Raw genomic sequence first — 18,336 nt, 5'->3', positions numbered from 1 at the left:
GCTCAAGGTCGGCATTATCACATAGGCATTGCCTAAATATGGCGTAAGCATAGGTATGTATGTATATAAGAAATTAAGTATGTTGTAGTATAGAGTCCGGCCGCTAGCTAGCTATTATGTAATTAGAGAAAAATAAAATTCTGCTGGGAGTCCTAGAGGCTTTGACACCCTCTTCTCCGATTGATCGTATTAGCTTTTTAGGCCCAAAAGCCAATCCGCGCATGCACATTTAGACAACAAACAGTGCATTGCACCCCTCTAGATGAATTAGTTACTTTCAAATTATCTTCTATATATGTTTTCCAGACTTATTAAAACAAACAGAAAATCCTTATCTAAAAAGATCATGTTATAATTTGTACGAATAGTATCAAGTAAATTCGTAATTATATATACATATTCGGCCTAATTTTGTCGTTCTTTGCATTTGTTCACATTGTGTGATGATTCTCGCTTAGTTGCTGCTTAGTTAGTTTCGTATGACCGACGAAACCAAGTAGCTAACTCCAAAACGTTTTAGCTAACTCCAAAACGTTGCGTATAAAAAGAGCGTGATTAGCTTTCTCATGTATCACGGTTTTTAGGGTACGGAAGCACGTACTATTTAGCAACAAAAGAAAACTAGCTAGAAAGCAGGTGAGCAAGAAAGCGAGAGGAAACTTTAAGTTGAAAACTTCTTGGTTAATCACTTATAAAACACCATATGTGGTGCTCACATGAACTTCAACTTCCAAGTCATCCCTAGCAAGTAGTATTATTCATTTCATACACATTGACATGGCAAAGGTAGAAGAGAAAGGCTCTGCATATGGAAGAGATGATCAGACGCAAGATGGGACTGTGGATCTCAAAGGCAGACCTGTTCTGAGATCAAACACTGGCAGATGGACAGCTTGTTCCTTCATCGTAGGTATGGACAACGTTGTCATCATCAAATCAATATATATACACAAATATATGATTTTGGCTCAAATTCCTCAGAGGCTTCAATTAACATGCATGTGTATGAGTTCTTGTTATGCACAGGGTATGAAGTGTTTGAGAGGATGGCGTACTACGGAATCGCGTCAAATCTGGTGGTGTATCTGACGACGAAGCTGCATGAAGGCACAGTGACATCTTCAAACAATGTCACAAACTGGGTTGGGACGGTGTGGATGGCACCCCTTCTGGGTGCTTATATTGCAGATGCTCATCTTGGCCGATACTGGACTTTTGTCATTGCTTCCGCCATATATCTTGTGGTACTTCACATTTGTGGCTTCATTTTCGACCATATATGTTATCGTTAATTGTTGTAGAAAATCACTACTTTAAAACCCTCATGTTCAGAATCAAATAAATGGTTAATCCCATGCAGAACGTAGTTTTTTACTTTTAGGGAGTATAATGGACAAGAATGAACCTAAGGATCTTTTTTCCCAAGTGAACTTTCGTAGCTAGCTAGAACTAGAAGAACAAGAAAAAAAGTTGGTTGTACGTCAGTAGTATGCTTGGTTGTTGAAAGGTCTGAGCTTAGTTTTTCACACTGAAGAATGTAGCTTTCGGATATGCTGAAATTTAGCAACTCCCTTCGTAACTCAAGCTATAGCTTTCACTTTTGCTCTTTTGATGAAAATCAGTTTAGATGGTAAGGTTCATGGTTTGATAACTTAGTCTCTGTTAGGTTGTTAGCTCCCTTTCATTCTTCACGATTGAAAATAACCAGTCTTGACCTGATTTTCACCAACTTTGACATTAGTGCTCTCTTCTTTACTTTTAACTCCAGTCGTTTTTTCCACTTTATCCATTCGTATTAAAACCTTACCTGAGTTACCTCCATTGACAACAACCCCCAACCTGACTCTGAAGAAGCTAGTATCAACGAGGTCGAAGTAAAAATTGGATCAAAGAGAGGGATGTTGAAAAACTTGAAACTTCGGAAGGCATCCATGTTAAATCTTCGGTGGATGCAATACTATCAGAACTAGTGAAAGTCTGAAGATTGCTAAACTTTAGCCTGGCATGGATACCTTTCGAAGTTTCAATTTTTTCGCTGAACTTTAGCATGCTGAACTATACTGGTAGTTTGATCATACATGCGCTAATTCATATATAGAAAAGATATGACATGATTCATGCACTTCTTACTTCAAGTAACTGCTCTCAAGTGATGGTGTTGCTCTTTTGTACCATTTATTAGGGGATGTCTTTATTAACCCTAGCGGTTTCATTACACGCCCTAAGACCACCATCATGCGGCAGTGGAGTTAAACTTGAAGATTGTGACAAAAGAGCCTCATCGTTCCAAGTAGGTATATTCTACTGTGCCTTGTACATAATCGCAGTTGGAACTGGAGGCACCAAGCCTAACATATCAACCATGGGTGCTGACCAATTTGATGATTATGAGCCTAAAGAGAGAATTCAAAAGCTCTCCTTCTTCAACTGGTGGATGTTCAGCATATTCTTTGGCACCCTTTTCTCAAACACATTCTTGGTTTACATACAAGACAGAGTTGGCTGGACCCTTGGCTATGGTCTTCCAACAGTTGGTCTTGCAATCTCTGTCATGGTTTTCTTATTTGGCACCAAGTTTTATAGGCACAAATTGCCATCAGAGAGTCCTTTCAGCAGAATAGCTCATGTGCTTGTGGCTGCTATAAGGAAGTGGAGGGTAACTGTCCCAGATGACCTAAAAGAGCTTCATGAGCTAAGCTTGGAAGAGTACTCAAAACCTGGTAAATACAGAATTGACCACTCCTCTTCCTTAAGGTAAAACCCTAAACCGTAGATGTAAATTTCACCTATAGACCTATAGTAGAGATGTGACTGACAATGTAGTCTATCTGAATGTCGAATTGTGGATCGATCAAATGTTTCACTGTTTTGTAGCATTCTAAAATCACAACTAACTCTGCATTGCTTGCAGATTCCTAGACAAAGCAGCAGTAAAGAGTGGACCAACCTTACCATGGATGCTATGCCCAGTGACACAAGTTGAACAAACCAAGCAAATGGTCAAAATGGTTCCGGTTCTTATTGCATCATTCATACCAAGCACCATGTTAGCTCAAATAGGAACTCTTTTTGTCAAGCAAGGCACAACACTAAACAGAAAGATGGGTCCTGATTTTGAAATCCCTCCGGCATGTCTCTCAGCATTTGTAACAATCTTCATGCTGATAAGCCTTGTGCTCTATGACCGCTACTTCGTTCCAGCAGTCCGGAAATACACCAAAAACCCAAGAGGGATCACACTGCTGCAGAGACTGGGCATTGGTCTTGTTTTGCACACCATTACCATGATCACGGCTTGCTTGGCTGAAAGGAAGAGGTTGAGTGTTATACAAGAAAAACACCTCTTTGGCAAAAAGGACATAGTTCCACTCACAATTTTCATTCTCTTACCTCAGTTTGCTTTGATGGGTATAGCTGATTCCTTTGTGGAAACAGCCAAGATTGAATTCTTCTATGATCAAGCACCAGAGGGCATGAAAAGCTTGGGGACCTCATATTTCACTACTAGCTTGGGAATTGGGAGCTTCCTCAGTAGTTTTATTCTATCAACAGTTTCCAACTTCACCAAGAAACATACACCCAAGGGTTGGATTTTGGATAACCTAAACACCTCTCATTTCGATTACTATTATCTGTTTTTGGCTGTCTTGACCTTTCTCAACTTCCTCTTCTTTCTCGTGGTTGCGAAGTACTATGTTTACAATGCAGATTTAAGGCGGTCCGAGGGAGAATTTGCCATGGAAACTTTGCCAAACAAAAGCATTTCAGCTCTGGATGGCACAGTACAGTCAAAAACTTCGCCTTTGCTTATAAGCTGATAACTGCTTCCCCTGTATGCTACTTTAAGCTCCAAAGGTACTGAGACGCTAAGGAATTCATAATGTAGAATGAATTAGGTTTCGCTCAGTCTATCACTGTATTGTATATTCGCATTTCTATCAGTAATATTTTAGTATGAATTTGAGACCTTGGAAGTGAATTTCAGAATATACAGAACTATGAACAATATAGAACTGTCAAAGATGCTCAATAGAATTGAAATTTATCGACTACAATTACAACAAAACGAGTGATGATACAAAATATGACATCACAGGTAGTATGGATCTAATGAAGCATACAAAAGGATACAGATTACCATCTTCAACCTATCTTTACTGGATGGTTGTTCTGTACTTCAGAAAACAAACAGTGACTGCATGGCATTTTGTCAACAGACAATTGGCTGCAACTCATATCTCGCAATTGACTCCAACAACCATGTGTGAAAGACGTACTCGCCTCCGATTTTTGCAGCTATATCTTGTGCCTCATTAGACCTTTGCCAAAGTATTGAAACTTCTTCCCCCAACTTGCATCCTGGTGGGGGATCAAGGTTGTACACAACCAGTGTCCTAGCAGCACCCGTTTCATGACAACTTGCTTCCAGCAGTTCTTCCTTACTGTTGAAAACAGTACCTCCTGCAGCTAGGACCAATTCTTTGTAGTCTTCCATCCTCTCCAGTATAAAATCACCAGCAAAATAGAAATTCAAACCATTGAAGAGCTTCAGATCCTGCAAAGGAAAATGATCCAATTAGAGGGAAGTTAAATCGGTTAATGCCCATAGTTATATGAGTTCCTATTTGCAGATGAACAAGGTATTCATTAGGGGAACTTACATTGCTTAGTGCCCTAAGCCTGCCAGCTTTCGCGCCACTGCGACACCCATAGTTATCAAGATTAACTTCATAAGGTTCTTCATCCACATGATGCTTGGTTTCCATGCATGCTTTTACCCCTGCACCCATTTGCAGTGTAATTAAACACCAAGGATAAAAAGAAGCCAGGTTACTTGCTAAAAAGAGAATATTAAGATTGCCGTGAGAAGAAATGCATGACAAGAATTCTGCAAATTAAGGAGATTTTACTTTCTAAAGTAAAATTGTTTTACCAGAATGCATGCGTATTTGTTTCGTAATCCTGAGGATTGTACATCAATATGCACAATTTAGCTCTGAATAGTAGTACCATACATGCATTTCTCCAACAAATAAGCAAGAAAAGGCTAGAATACAGTCACCCTTAGAATCCACATACTAATTTAAGAGGCGTACTCAAAGACAAGAATTAAGGGGAAGATACCTTAATTGGAAGAATCATTAATAAGGTTTGCCAACATATAAAGTCTCTATACTAAACTAAGGAGCAAAGAATTACACATAAATCCTGTCGGTATCCAGCTCAAACAAATTCACAAGTAATTTAATCAAAACAATAGTCCACAGAAAAATGTACTGAAGCAACAAGGTAGAATATCTATGCATCACTTACAGTCGATTGTCACAATCCATTTTCCTGCCAAAATCGCCATGAAAATTTTAAACGTCCGGACATATGCACCATCCCCATCAAGGGCAGCAATCACATGGGTAACATCAGGTGTCCAGCTCTTTGACAAAGTTGCACAGTTCATCTCAGCAAAGTTGATCAGAAGAATCTGCATCATTTAGAAAACTTATATAATTCAGACCAATAAGAAACTTAAATTAGGTTTCTAATAAAGCAAGGAAAATTTTTAGGTTATGAGCTAAAACATGGCATTGAAAACACTATATGCAAATTAGACTGACAGATCGAGTACTTCTAGGCCTGAAATCAAGGAGCTTAACAATCTATTCAAGTGTATGCAAGCCTTGCAGTTAAGCACAACCAATTAAGACTCTTATAATATCATTATATTCAAGTTTCTGTCATGCATATAAATTTAGACACTGAAAGTCATCTAGTATTTGTACCACAACAAGGTCCTCAAAAGAGAAAGAAAAGAAAAGGTCATTATTTAAGCAAAGAAGCTCAACCAAACTTTGAGAATATCTCAAAGTCCTTCCCATAATTTCTATTAACACAGAACCAAGTGATTTAGAAATAGAGAAATTCTCTTGCACTAACCTTCTCTTCAGAAGACAAACCAGAAGGGCATAAAACCCAGTTGTTCACTCCATTTGAAGCTACTGTACCACCAGAGAGCTGACATTTCCTGTGAGCAGATTGAAAGAAAGTAGGGAATTAGATTAACCATTGACAAGCTACTACCATCTGACTACAAAGTAACCGCATGCAAAGAAACATTTTCCTAGCATCTTCCTTTTGTTGACTTAATGTTGTAAGTAGATAGACTAGCTTGAAGAGCTACCAGTCAAAATCACAAAATTAACATTTTGTGGCACCAAGACAGAAAAATATCTGCTCAACTAAACAGTAAACACTGCTGAGATAATGATGTCATACTTGTTCTTGTTACGATTCAACTTCTCATTGGGAAATCTATCTGTCGTATGTGCTGGACACAGCAGCAGAAAGTTTTCCTGTAACAAGCCAAAACACACAAAATATACTTTAAGGGCTCAGTCTCAAAGAGAGACTTAAAACTAGCAAAACGACATAGTAAAGCATATAAAGCATGTAACATACATAATCCCAACGACACTTAGAAATTTCAATTGCACAGGTAACATGGTAGCTTCTTCGGCAGGATTTTACATAGCATCCCAATGCTGCTCCCTTTATCCCACATTTAGTGCATTTTAGTTTTGCACCCCTTGTCACTTCAGCCTTCAAATTTTTTATGGTATCATCTTTATAGTACACTTGAGGTGCCCTGCAGTTCAAAATCCATGACAAATCCATGATATTTTTTTTAGTAGCATACAATTTTAAAAGCAATCAGGTAAGCCAGAAATATCAATCTTTCTAAAGTACTAAATTATTGACCCTGAACCAATATTCTCAAACCAGATTTGGACATATTGGTCCATCTTTTCCCTTTCAAATAAAATGAAACATAGTATATAGACTTCCAAGGTCAAAAGGATGCAGAACCAAATAATTAACTTATTTCAAAAGGATCCATTTTACATTTAGGAGAAGAAAACACTGAAGCATATCCAATAGAAACTAAAATTCATAACAGATTAAAAATTAGATCAGGCTTGCATATCTGAAAATATATAGCTACATGTCATATTTGATTGATATTGAATTGAAATAATAAATCATGACAAAGTAACTGAAAAACATACAATATAAAAAAGATCATAATGATAATAGGATTTTAATTTATAACCCTGCTGAAGAAGCATTTTAGATTATTTATTATAAACCCAGCATTATATTTGTGAGACTATTAAATTGAACAAAAGCCCTATTCATAACTATTGTAAACAAACACCGTCACAAATACTGCTTGAACATACCAATTAATGCATATCCTGTGAACATGTATGACATCTGAAACAGTTGCCGCATCTCCCTCCACCAATTTCCCCTTGGAATAGTGCAACATTGGCCCAGTGACCTGAATGATTTCACTCATCATAGTGAGTTAAACTTTTTGACATGTATACAAAAAGACACTGAGATTAGCATGTGTGTGTGTATGAGAGAAACTAACCTCTGAGATTGTGGAAGAATGGCAAAAGGCACAAATGGTGTTAATTGTGGAAGACTCGTTAGAAGTTGTTCCAAGTTTCAGCTCAGAATTAGACCCTGAGACTGGTCCATAGTCCAGTTTCTTTTGTCTTTTGAGTTCCCTCAAATGACCATCAGTATCAGATGCCGAACTATCCAGCCTCATCTGCCCTGTTCTATCATCAATTTTCCTAATTGACCCCCTGATCAAAGAACTGTCTGAAATCTGAAAGGAAAAATAAAATCATGAAAAGGATATAAACAGTATGATTTCAAGACTCACACATTCAAATTCCAACATAAATTTATCAAGAATCTGTCAAGATGAAATTTTCATACTTTTATAGCATTTGGACAAAAACATTACTTCTATATATGATGCAAAGGATTAATGCTGATTTGCACTGACTTATGAAAAGGAAATACAGAAGCTAGACAATTCTTACTTGCTCAGAGCGCTGGTAAAAGCTATTATCATTATCTGAACCTCTGGGATCACCAAATGAAGGAGGACTATCCAGCAACGAATGCACTACAGGATTCATGTCTCTTTCTGCAGTCATACACTCATCCATTGTTACAGATCTTATTTGAGAACTTGGTAATGGTGACTTGTGATCTACCTCACCATTAAATTGATGTCCTGTACCCAAGTCAAATTCTTCACTGTTACCATCTATCGGCATGCTACAGGTATCTACTTTCTCATTCTTGCCAATTCCAACTGTCACAGAATCTTTCCGACTACATGGAACCCAAACTCGGTTATTACCCCTTGATGAAAAAATGGTACCCTCTTGGAAATTGTCAAACGGTTCTTTAGTCGTTGTTTTCCCAGTAAAACTGACATCCTGTGAAACTGGGCGAGCCAAATCTGTTCTAACATCTGCAATGATATATATTCAAAGCTTCAATGATTAGCCCCTGATTAAGTATGAACATTAGCAGGGAGGGTGGGGGAGTTCCAAAGTGTGTTTATTGAGATGTTGTACCTGAAGATATAGGCGGGGAGGAGCTGGTACAGTACGTGGCCTTCATGCCTTTGTAGATTGCTACTATGCTTTCCATAAAAGGCGCATGCCTCAGATCTATCATCCCAGAAAATCATTGCATCAGAAAGGAATTATATATTCTTTTTCCTTTTATAAGAGAGATAATTTAAGTTTCCCCCAAACACTTTTTTGGTATCTAATAAGGAATATCAGCCATGAAACAAGACCTAACGGCTAACACTGTTTGATCACAAACCCTGCCCAAACATATAATAACCATTTAAAGCTTCATTAGGGTCATATATCATTTCAGACCTAAAGCTTTCAGACCACAAACCCAAGAGATACAGTCTAGGCACACTCTGAAGTAACAACTCTATTTCGAAAACAGGCTTCCCCATTTGCATCAAAAAGAATTTGTCTTCCTCATTTTGCTCACCCATATAAAGAGCTGTCCTAGATAATGCCTTCTGAAAACACATTCCTACAATATCACCTAAACTCTCAAAATAACCTTGACTACTTATGTATTCATTGTTACACCCTAAAGCAATCAATCATTTCAATTTCATTATATATCAAAATCAAATGGGGCTCCATTTCCAGGAATCCCTTCATACTATGCACATATGACGATAAAACTCACTCCATGTGAAACCGGCTCGATGTAAAATTACTATTTCCCACCACAGAAACCTAATTAGATCAAGATAACAACTCCAAACCCAAATCAATTCACTTTTAGGGAAAAATTACCATTTCCAACCACAAAACCCTAATTGATGGCTAAAACACACATACCTTCGCCAAGAACTTGAATATTACACAGAGGACACTCTGCTCCGAAATTGTTCCGATTAGGCACACAGCCGCTGCAGGTAAATCCAAACAGAAGATAAGAACTTCGAGAATCAGATTAATCAAATTAGGTCAAATAAGAAAGAGACGCACTTGCAGAAGATGTGATTGCACGGCAGCAATGTCGGCCGGTTGAAAAACCCCATGCTGCAATTCAACAACGGAAATCAAAGATTCAGACTCCGAAAATCAAAGATCTGTTCGATTCTGATGGAATCGAAGACAGAGAGAGGAGGAAAGGGATTACGAACCAGAGAGGGCAAGTGAGCTCGAGGCCGAGCTTCTGGAGGTGAAAGGTGAGGGGGTTCTTGTTCGCAGGCGAAACGACGCCGTCGCGGCGGGTACCGGAATCTGAAGCCATTGGGAAGTGTGCGGTTAGAGAAGTGTGAAGAGGTGGTGTGGACTGTGGAGTGTGGGGGATTTATATGAAGAGGCGGGTTTCTATTGGTGGGGGAGGTGTGAGGGACACGTGGCTGTAGGAAAGAGCGGGGTTGTTGAATTTTTGAGCGGAGTGGCGCCACTTTTCCTCTTTTATTTGACAGGCTTTCCCGCCGGGGAGGTAAGACTACCGTATTTTGTATTTTCATTTTAGGCATAATTGCTACAGTGTACCTCAGCTCTTTAGCTTTCATGTTGGTGTCAGTAAGTTTTATTTCAGTCAATGTGTTTTTCAAATTAGCTAATTTGCTAACCAAGGTTTTATTTTAGACAACTTGTTACTCTTCCATGAAATTTGTTATACTTTAGACGTTCAAGATGAAAACTTTTTGGCAATTGACTTATCCAAATTTCAAGAGTGACTATTTTCACCCTTAGATTTTCAAAATTATTAATGTTTGGATAAAGAAATTGACAAATTAAAATGACAAAAATGTAGTAAATTGGCTAATACATAGGGTAGCAAATTGGTAAAAATAATATTTATTGTAGTAAATTGGCTAATTACGAAAACCTAAGGTAGAAAATTGGCTAAAATGAAACTTAGGCCTCGTTTGGTTGATGGAAAAGAAATTGGTTCCTTACTTCCTTAGTCTTTCTTGTGTACATAGCAAAGTAAATTTCCCACTAGTTTTCATACCATGTGTTTGGGAAACGTCAGGAAAGTAACTAGGAAATGTATTTTATTTTCCTTTCCAATGTTTGGTTTATGCATTGATAGAAAAGCAAATAACATTAATTTACCAATTATATCCTTAGTATTAAAATATAAAATATTCAAGATTCAAAAAATATGTGGATAATTTGGTAATAACATTTATTAAAATAATATTTGAAAGATGTAATTAATGTTAGGAAAATATGAGAGAGATTGAATCCCATGGTATGTGAGATTTTTTTTTTATGGAATGGACGTCAAGCCTTTAATAAACAAAAAATAATAATTGACAATTACAACATGACATACCCGCAAGGGCACGAGAATGTATGTCATGCAAGGGTGCTCTGAAACACCCCACCGAAACTACCATGAGTCTACTCAAACCACAACTACAAAACTAGAACATGACGGGAATAATTAGGGACCCTAATTCTAACATATTATTCCAAAAGTTTGGAACCCATAATCATCTAACTTAATTGAAGCAGATCTAAGAGACCCCTAGGCATTCGACCTGGTCCGTTTGGCCCGAAAAGACCATGACAGACTAGGCCCAACCCTAGGAAGAAAAGCCTCAACATCTCCTCCGGCGGGCGTCCCCGATGCCATCGCACCATCAACACCATCACCACACCGCTGCAATTCAGGGAGGAGAGATGAGACAAATCCTTCGTCCTCCAGTCAACAACAGTAGAGGTCGCCTCTAAAGTACTGCCTCAGATCCGATCACGAGCCGCTGAAACCGCTGCCTCCTCGCACAGCCTGACCGTCGACGACTTCACAAACCCTCTCCACCGATTTGCACTACCGTCGCCTCTCAAACTTGATCCACACCGATCAAAGCACGCACCCAAGACCGCTCTTCGATATCGACACCGTCGTCCGCCCCAAGATATATTCCTACCTCCCCACCGAAGAGGGATTGTGCAAGGGTCGACGCAAAGATCTCCTTCGTCGCCGCCCTCGTTGCTCGCTGGATCTCTGAACCTTATGTCGTGAAACCTAGAGAGAGAGAGAAGCGGTGCTTCAGAACTTTTCCAAATGTGCTAATTAAACAAAGGAAATGAATAACTTTCTCTTCCAACCTTTTGAATCCATAAACCAAACAAGGCATAGGGTAGCAAGTTAACATTAAAGTGTAACCTAACAAGTTGGCAATGGTATAATTGTAAGAATATCCTTAATAGATATAATTGTAAATTAGTAACTTAAATGTCATTTGTTACTGACATTTAAGTTACTAATTTATTTTTGTCTTAACTTGTCCGTCGTGATGATGATGGTGGAATATTCACCTTGCCCGTGTGGTGTGAGGACAAATCATGGAAGCGCCTGGTCGGTGTCGATCACTAAGAATCGCATTTACATGAAGACGCGTGAAGCAATCTGTTGTTATGATCTGGAATCAAACATTTTCCGCAAAGTTGAGGAATATCAGTATGATATGGATCTTCATTGTTCTCCTCTCCTCCCCCTCCCTTACGACGACGAAGGGGCAGGAGGAGGGTAATTTTAAATTCAAGTTTGTTCCGGGCATAGCTGTTTATGATACTACACTGTGTTGGTATAAAGATTATTGGCTATCCCTTTTATGATCAAAACACAAGACACAAGCTATTTTATATATCCTGATGGTAAGGATATCACAAGTGAAGAATGAAGACTTGACAAGATCACATGTGCCTAGGTAACTGGTGCATATGCATCTGATGCTTTTCATTGAGAATTCTACATATCCTGATGGTAAGGATATCACAAGTGAAGAATGAAGACATGCCAAGATCTCATGTGCATCAGGTAGTTCATGCATATGCATCTCATGTTTTTCACTGAGAATGGCAGCTTTGCTTGTCATCCTAGATCGGATGATACCTCTTGGTGTATCTGTCCTAATCTATTGGGTCTATATGTATGCATGTCTAAATGCTTTTGCTATTTGTGTATCATTAGTTTGAATTCCCCTGTTTGAATTCAAATCCCCTTTAGCAAAACATTTGTCGTTGCCTTGGTGCTTCAAGTCAGTCTAAGGTTGTGTAGTGTTTCCAACCCGTGACCACATGACTAGAGCTTAGAGGCTCCAGCTAGGTTTGTGATACGCAAACTAATATATTAGCTGGCTCTTTGTTTTTATCTCATGTACATCAGGTAGTTCATGCATGTGCATCACATTCATTCAGGATGGCAGCTCTGCTTGCTATCCAGATTTGGTGGATACCCCTGTTGTATCTATCCTAATCTCTGAGTCTGACTTCGTGCAGATTTAAAATGGTTTTGCTTCAGCTTTTCAAGTATTTGAATTTCAAATCTCTTTTAGCAAAACATTTTTCATCGTGCTTGAGCTCCAAGTTAGTCTAGGGTTGTGTTGTTCTTCCAACCCATGAGCACATGACTAAAGCACTTTTAGGCAGCTCCTTTTTTAGTCCAGCTGGTTTTGTGATACACAAACCAAGTCAGCTGCTAAGCCATGTGATGCACCGCCCAAGCTATCAGCTGACCTATGTGACCTCATATAGGAATAGGTTTTGTTGTGTCTCTTTCATTCACAAAACCTTTTGTCTCTTCCTTGTTGGACCATTATCATATGAGAGAGTTATGTTTGTCTTTACTCTCTTGGAGCCTTTTGTTTGTCCCTTGGCCCTCTCACTTTATGTGTTTGGACAAGGACTAAAGTCCAAAAGTTGCCTCCCATTTTGGTAAACGGGCATGCTCTCCTTTAGCTTGCACTTTGCCTATATATATGGAGCAAGTCTCTTCTTGCTCCTTGGTTGTTCAAGATGTAGTTTTCTACATAGTTTTAGCTGGGTATAGGTTTTACCTTGCATTGCTCATTTGCCTCTAAGTCTTCCCTTGGTGATTGTAAATCTTAGAGCAAGAGCAAGAGCAAAAACTCTTTTCATAAACCCATTAGCATTCTGCATATCATGAGTGATGGTAGTGCAGCAACCCCAGAAGTACTCAAGAAGGATCAGTTGATCGAGGAGAGCTGAGTTCTAGAGAGTCAGTTAAAGGTGTTAGCTGAGGTCTGAAGAATCCCTCTCATTAGGATAGCTGAGTTCTGAGTTGAGTATTCTGAGAAGTGTTCAAGAAGAATCAGTTAAAGGCGTTAGCTGAGTTCTGAGTTGAAACTTCTTCTTATACCTTCATATGTAAACACTTGAGAGACAAGAGAGGTAGGTCTAGACTAGTAGGTAGACTAGGCAGGATAGCAAGTCGTTGTTGTATCCCTAGACTATAATCTTGTGAGGAGTGAGGAGAGATAGATCTAGACTAGTGGGTAGACTAGACAGGATTGCAAATCGTCGTTGTATCCCTAGACTATAATCTTGTAAGAAGTGAGTTTTACATAGTGGAAAGGTTTGTCCCTCAAGAGTTAGGGGCACGCAGTTTTTCTCCCTGGTGCACGGTTTCTGCGAATAAAAAACGTACTGGTGTTATTTCTTTTACTTTCCAGTACTTGTTCTTTTATTTATTTCTACGTCTTCTTGTTATCAGGATAGCTAAATGTTTGCTATCCTTGTGAACAAACACTGCACACTGCACAAATGACTCCCTGGACCAGTACAAGGCCTCCCCACTGATGGGAAGAAGATCCTTCCCCATCCCGTATTTTCAAATCTTGATCGACCAACTTGATCTTATTGAACCATATATACTTGCTCCAAATAGGAACCCACCAGGGTTCCCCCAAGTTGGCTCTTGTTTGGGATTCCTGTGTCAATATTGCTCCTGACCGGTTCCTTCACTTCTGCAAGTTTATACTCCATGTCGCGGAAGGCGCTGATCATCCCAACTTTAAGGCTCAGATCCTGTCCAGTGGGAACTATCCGCTTGAAGATGACATAGGTAAAGGAGTAACGATGACCAATGGAGGTGCCAACAATACAGAATCAAGTAATTTGGCCAATGACAAGCATGGTCATCTAGCTTGGGAGGGAATAACAATCAAGGAGAACGATAGTATAAAGAAGAGGAAGAGGTACCGAGAGTAGCCTGATTTGGACATGAAGGATCAGCTTTCATACAACCAGAGCAGTTGGGAATTTCAAAAATTAGTGGTGTCAATTTGTTTTCTTTCAAGGAATTATTTTGCTTTGAACTCTATTATGGGAATTATATAGTGTGGATTGATGATTTACTGTTTTTAGTATGCATGTTGTTTATTCGGCATATGAATGCAAACCAATAAGGCTGGTCGAACATACCAGAAAGCCTAACCGTTAAGTTAACTAAAACAGGCAAACCAGAAATTTGAGGCTCACCAAACTGAATCTGGCGCTGTGGTTTCAGATTTCATTAGCACGAATAGCCGGTAATCTACCAGTAGCCAGGGCCGGTAGCAAATCACCTTTCGAAAAGAATAATGCACAGCAGCACAACAGCTGATAATCTAACAAAAGATTTTTCTCAGTATTCTCAAACCATAACTAAATCCTCACTATATATCTAGTTATCTACATATCAATCACACATTCACACCATTGTTTTGAAGTCCTTCTAGTAAGTCCTGCCCCAATAGGTCCACTTCCTTGCGGGCTTTCCGGAGGCAAAGCAAAGTGTCCCTGCACCACATACTCATACATATAAGCTACACAATATGAGTATATGAACCAAAGAAAAAAATAATGATAGATGCACCTTCAGGAAGTTCAGGCTGCTCAAATGGGGTGCAGAGAGACTTAGCTGCTCCCATTTCACCTTCACCCTTGGTTCGTTTTTTCACTTCCTCTTCCACATCCTAAAATACAAAACCAAGAAAGAAACCGGATTAATTAATAGCCGGTCGGATGTAAATTACATCATAACGCAGATATTGATGACAGTTGGGACAATGATACATACCATTTCATCACACCAAGGAGCCAAGATCATTTTCTTCTGGTTTAGAACTTCCATAAACTCGTCCCATGTCCTTGCAACTTGGATACATGCATCTCGTTTTCTCCTTGCTACATCAAACATATTTTGCTGAATTCTATCCATTGTGTTCTTTACTCGCTCAACCAAATCATTGTTCAGAGGAATGTCCACTTTTTCTGAATTGTCCCGCCGAACAATGCGCACCTGAAACACAGATGATGAACATAAAGCAGTTTCCTTAGAGAACCATCAACAAAAACATAACCCGGATTATTACACATTGAGAAATAATATAAAAAAATGGCAAAGTTAACTGAAGAAACAGCCTTACTTGATTCTTGTCCAAATCCCTCTGTCCAATTTCAATCCTCAGAGGAACACCTTTCATTTCCCAATGCCAATACTTCTGACCAGGTGTAGAGGTTGTACTTAGATCTGCCTTAACACGAAAACCAGCTTTTTTTAAGGTAAGTACAGTTTTCCGGCAGGCCTCCAATATGGCTTCTGTATCCACATCCTTGTAAATCACTGGAATCACTATTGCCTGCAAGTTGCCACTTTAGGCGGCATTACCAACCCTCTGTCATCTCCATGCACCATCACCATCACTCCGATCTGTACTCATAATATCACATAATGGTAAGCTGGTAACAACAAATTATAATTCATAATTGGAGTTTGATGATAGTAATGCAACCAATTGTAAACCCAGAAAGTAGAATAAAGTGAACTTACCGTTCGAGTAGTATAAGCCCAAGAGTTTTGCCAAACCATGGCCTTCTCTTGCATTTCATTTTCAAACTTGATGTCAAACATTTTAGCAAAATTCTGACCCAAGCAATGTGAGGTGGCACCTTGTATACCACGGCCGGCATTAGGAATAAAAGCCTGCAGTTGTGAAACTGATATACTCAAGCTCACCATAGAGAGGCAACATGAATATAATCAGGTATAAAGGTAAAATATAATGCACCTCTACGCTTGTGGTGTAAAGAGCACCAGCGAATTTTTCAAGCTTGGTCTTTTGTCCCTTCACAACTGGAACTGCCAAATATTCCTCATACATCTTTCTGTACATTTCCAAAATCTCCTGGACCTACAATGAAGATGAATAATGAGAATCCAACCTTAAAAAATGTACTCAGTGAGTTACTATTAACAAGCACTTGAATGGCAGGTGGAGCCTAAATGAAAGTTAGAAACTTCGCATTGAATACATCCCATAGCCGATGAACTTCTGTAACAACTAAACGAGTAATATCATGACTATGTTATATCACTTATACGTGCAGCTTTGTTGTGTTTCTAGAATCTGCAGCAGTGGGAACGGTACCTCAGTGGCTAAATAGTATCTATAATAATCTAAACTTCTGAAGTATGAAATATGAGCACAGCTAAACTCGAACTACTATAGAACAGTAAAAGCTCAAGTAATCCTAAGTGGGACTTGGCTATACATAGTCTATAAAACAGTGAAATCTGAGTAACTCCTTACCTCATGATCTGCCTCTTCCTTTGTTGCAAAAGCAGTATGGCCTTCTTGCCAAAGAAACTCTTTGCTCCTGAAATTATAAAAGGAAACCAAATCTTTACATACTTTTCAAGAGAACATAGATATAATTGGCGACCCTGCCTAATAATCAACAAAACATCAAGTAAGAGCTGAATGAACAACTTGAATTCTATGAGTTGAAATCATAAGTTTCATCGACTTATTTTCAATGCTGCAAACTTGTTACATATCTAAAAGAGGTATTTGCATTTTAACCCATGAAAACAAATAAACTACCTGATAAATGGAGTAGGATTGCTCTCCCAACGAACAACATTGACCCACTAATTCTGCTTGTATGGTAAATCAAGGTGACTCCTGATTCTTTTAGAAAAATCTGGATACATGATAGCCTCGCTTGTTGGACGGATTCCAAGACGCACTTTCAGTTCTGACTTTCCAGCGTCTGTGACCCAAGCAACCTACTTATGAAAATAAAAGCATGAAAATGGCATAACATAATGTAGGTAACATTCCGAAGGTATCTGAATCATCAAACACCTTGGTGTAGTGTTAGTTAGCCACACTATCATGCTTTCTAACCTCAGGAGCGAAGCCCTCTATGTGATTCTTTTCTCGTTCCAACGAATCACGGGTTACAAAGAGAGGGTAGGTGCAAGATTCTAACTCCATTTCCTCTGTTTCTGCTTCAAAATCTGCCTACAGATTAACAGCATAGGAAATATTAAAAGTGAGCTATTCTGCTGGGATATGAAGAAAAATTTGTAAGATAAATAGTGAAATCTGCAAGCTAAGAATGTAAGTTTCAAATAAAGAACCGGCAGACAAAGTTCAAAACTCCAATCTTTAAGAAGTATATACTTGTTTAAATATCATATATTAGTCGACTTTCAGAGGACAAGAACTCCAAGTTCTTATCATAATGCTGACACCAGATGGTAATAGTTCTAATAACAGAAACCAACACAAATATCAACACGACTTGATCACTTGATGATCATCTAGAAACTTAAAGCAATGCTTACTCTCATATTCTCCTAAATCTTCATAGCCCAGTGCCTTATAATATAACAACCGGAGATATCAGTGTAGCCAATCATGTCGGCACGGAGAAGAACCTGTAGGGAACAAAGTATGGGGGTCAATTTCTTAATTCATATTTGTGAAAGAACACTAGGAACAAAACCCAGACAATATGAAAGGGACAGATACCTGACGGTACCACTCTCCGAAATTCTCGTCCTTCTTGTAGGAAATACCTAGGTCAGCCATGTTTTCTGAACCTGATTGACAGTAGCCAGTAGCACAGTTAGGCTATATATATTAGGCTCATACAATTCACTATGCTAAAGAACACCAGAACACCTAACCGGTAAGTTAACTAGAACAGGCAAACCAGAAGTTTGAGGCTCACCAAACTGAAAGAAAGAGGACAACGACTCACAGTACAGCAACGAAGTCTCGGACAATAAGTACATTATTCCTTGCAACCGTCAAAGATGATATATATAGAACAAAAGTCATATGTTTCAAGTCTTGGGATCCAAGTTTTCAGTTTTGGACAAGGA

General features: G+C 38.8%; 1 protein-coding gene and 2 pseudogenes across 2 annotated transcripts; 1 reads left to right on the top strand and 2 right to left on the bottom strand.

Annotated features, from left to right (window-relative positions):
• Nucleotides 1-777: 777 nt before the first annotated feature.
• On the top strand, nucleotides 778-3,858 carry LOC101298177 (peptide transporter PTR3-A-like). Its single transcript, XM_004289930.1, has 4 exons — nucleotides 778-910; nucleotides 1,027-1,244; nucleotides 2,183-2,754; nucleotides 2,912-3,858. The coding sequence occupies exons 1-4, from the start codon at nucleotides 778-780 to the stop codon at nucleotides 3,816-3,818; spliced, it is 1,830 nt and encodes a 609-aa protein (XP_004289978.1). The 3' UTR covers nucleotides 3,819-3,858.
• A 352-nt stretch (nucleotides 3,859-4,210) lies between these two features.
• On the bottom strand, nucleotides 4,211-9,660 carry LOC101306987 (annotated as a pseudogene). The gene is made up of 13 exons (XR_184129.1): nucleotides 9,551-9,660; nucleotides 9,393-9,446; nucleotides 9,243-9,313; nucleotides 8,442-8,537; nucleotides 7,896-8,335; nucleotides 7,433-7,675; nucleotides 7,236-7,336; nucleotides 6,454-6,640; nucleotides 6,176-6,347; nucleotides 5,932-5,990; nucleotides 5,314-5,479; nucleotides 4,662-4,780; nucleotides 4,211-4,555 (listed from the first exon to the last, which is right to left on the bottom strand). The product of XR_184129.1 is annotated as a protein BREAST CANCER SUSCEPTIBILITY 1 homolog (transcript).
• A 5,232-nt stretch (nucleotides 9,661-14,892) lies between these two features.
• LOC101306698 lies at nucleotides 14,893-18,040 on the bottom strand (annotated as a pseudogene).
• Between the last annotated feature and the right edge of the window lie 296 nt (nucleotides 18,041-18,336).

Source organism: Fragaria vesca, linkage group LG2 (assembly GCF_000184155.1).
Source record: "Fragaria vesca subsp. vesca linkage group LG2, FraVesHawaii_1.0, whole genome shotgun sequence".
NCBI lineage: Eukaryota > Viridiplantae > Streptophyta > Magnoliopsida > Rosales > Rosaceae > Fragaria > Fragaria vesca.
Note: the sequence above shows the minus strand (reverse complement) of the source record. Positions and strands in the feature narration are given on the sequence as shown.

Bases quoted from the DNA above. Each gene is read 5' to 3' on its own strand.
- LOC101298177 (XM_004289930.1), top strand. From the start codon at position 778: ATGGCAAAGGTAGAAGAGAAAGGCTCTGCATATGGAAGAGATGATCAG. The intron at 911-1,026 runs GTATGGACAACG...TGTTATGCACAG, and splicing joins AGCTTGTTCCTTCATCGTAG to GGTATGAAGTGTTTGAGAGG. The intron at 2,755-2,911 runs GTAAAACCCTAA...CATTGCTTGCAG, and splicing joins GACCACTCCTCTTCCTTAAG to ATTCCTAGACAAAGCAGCAG.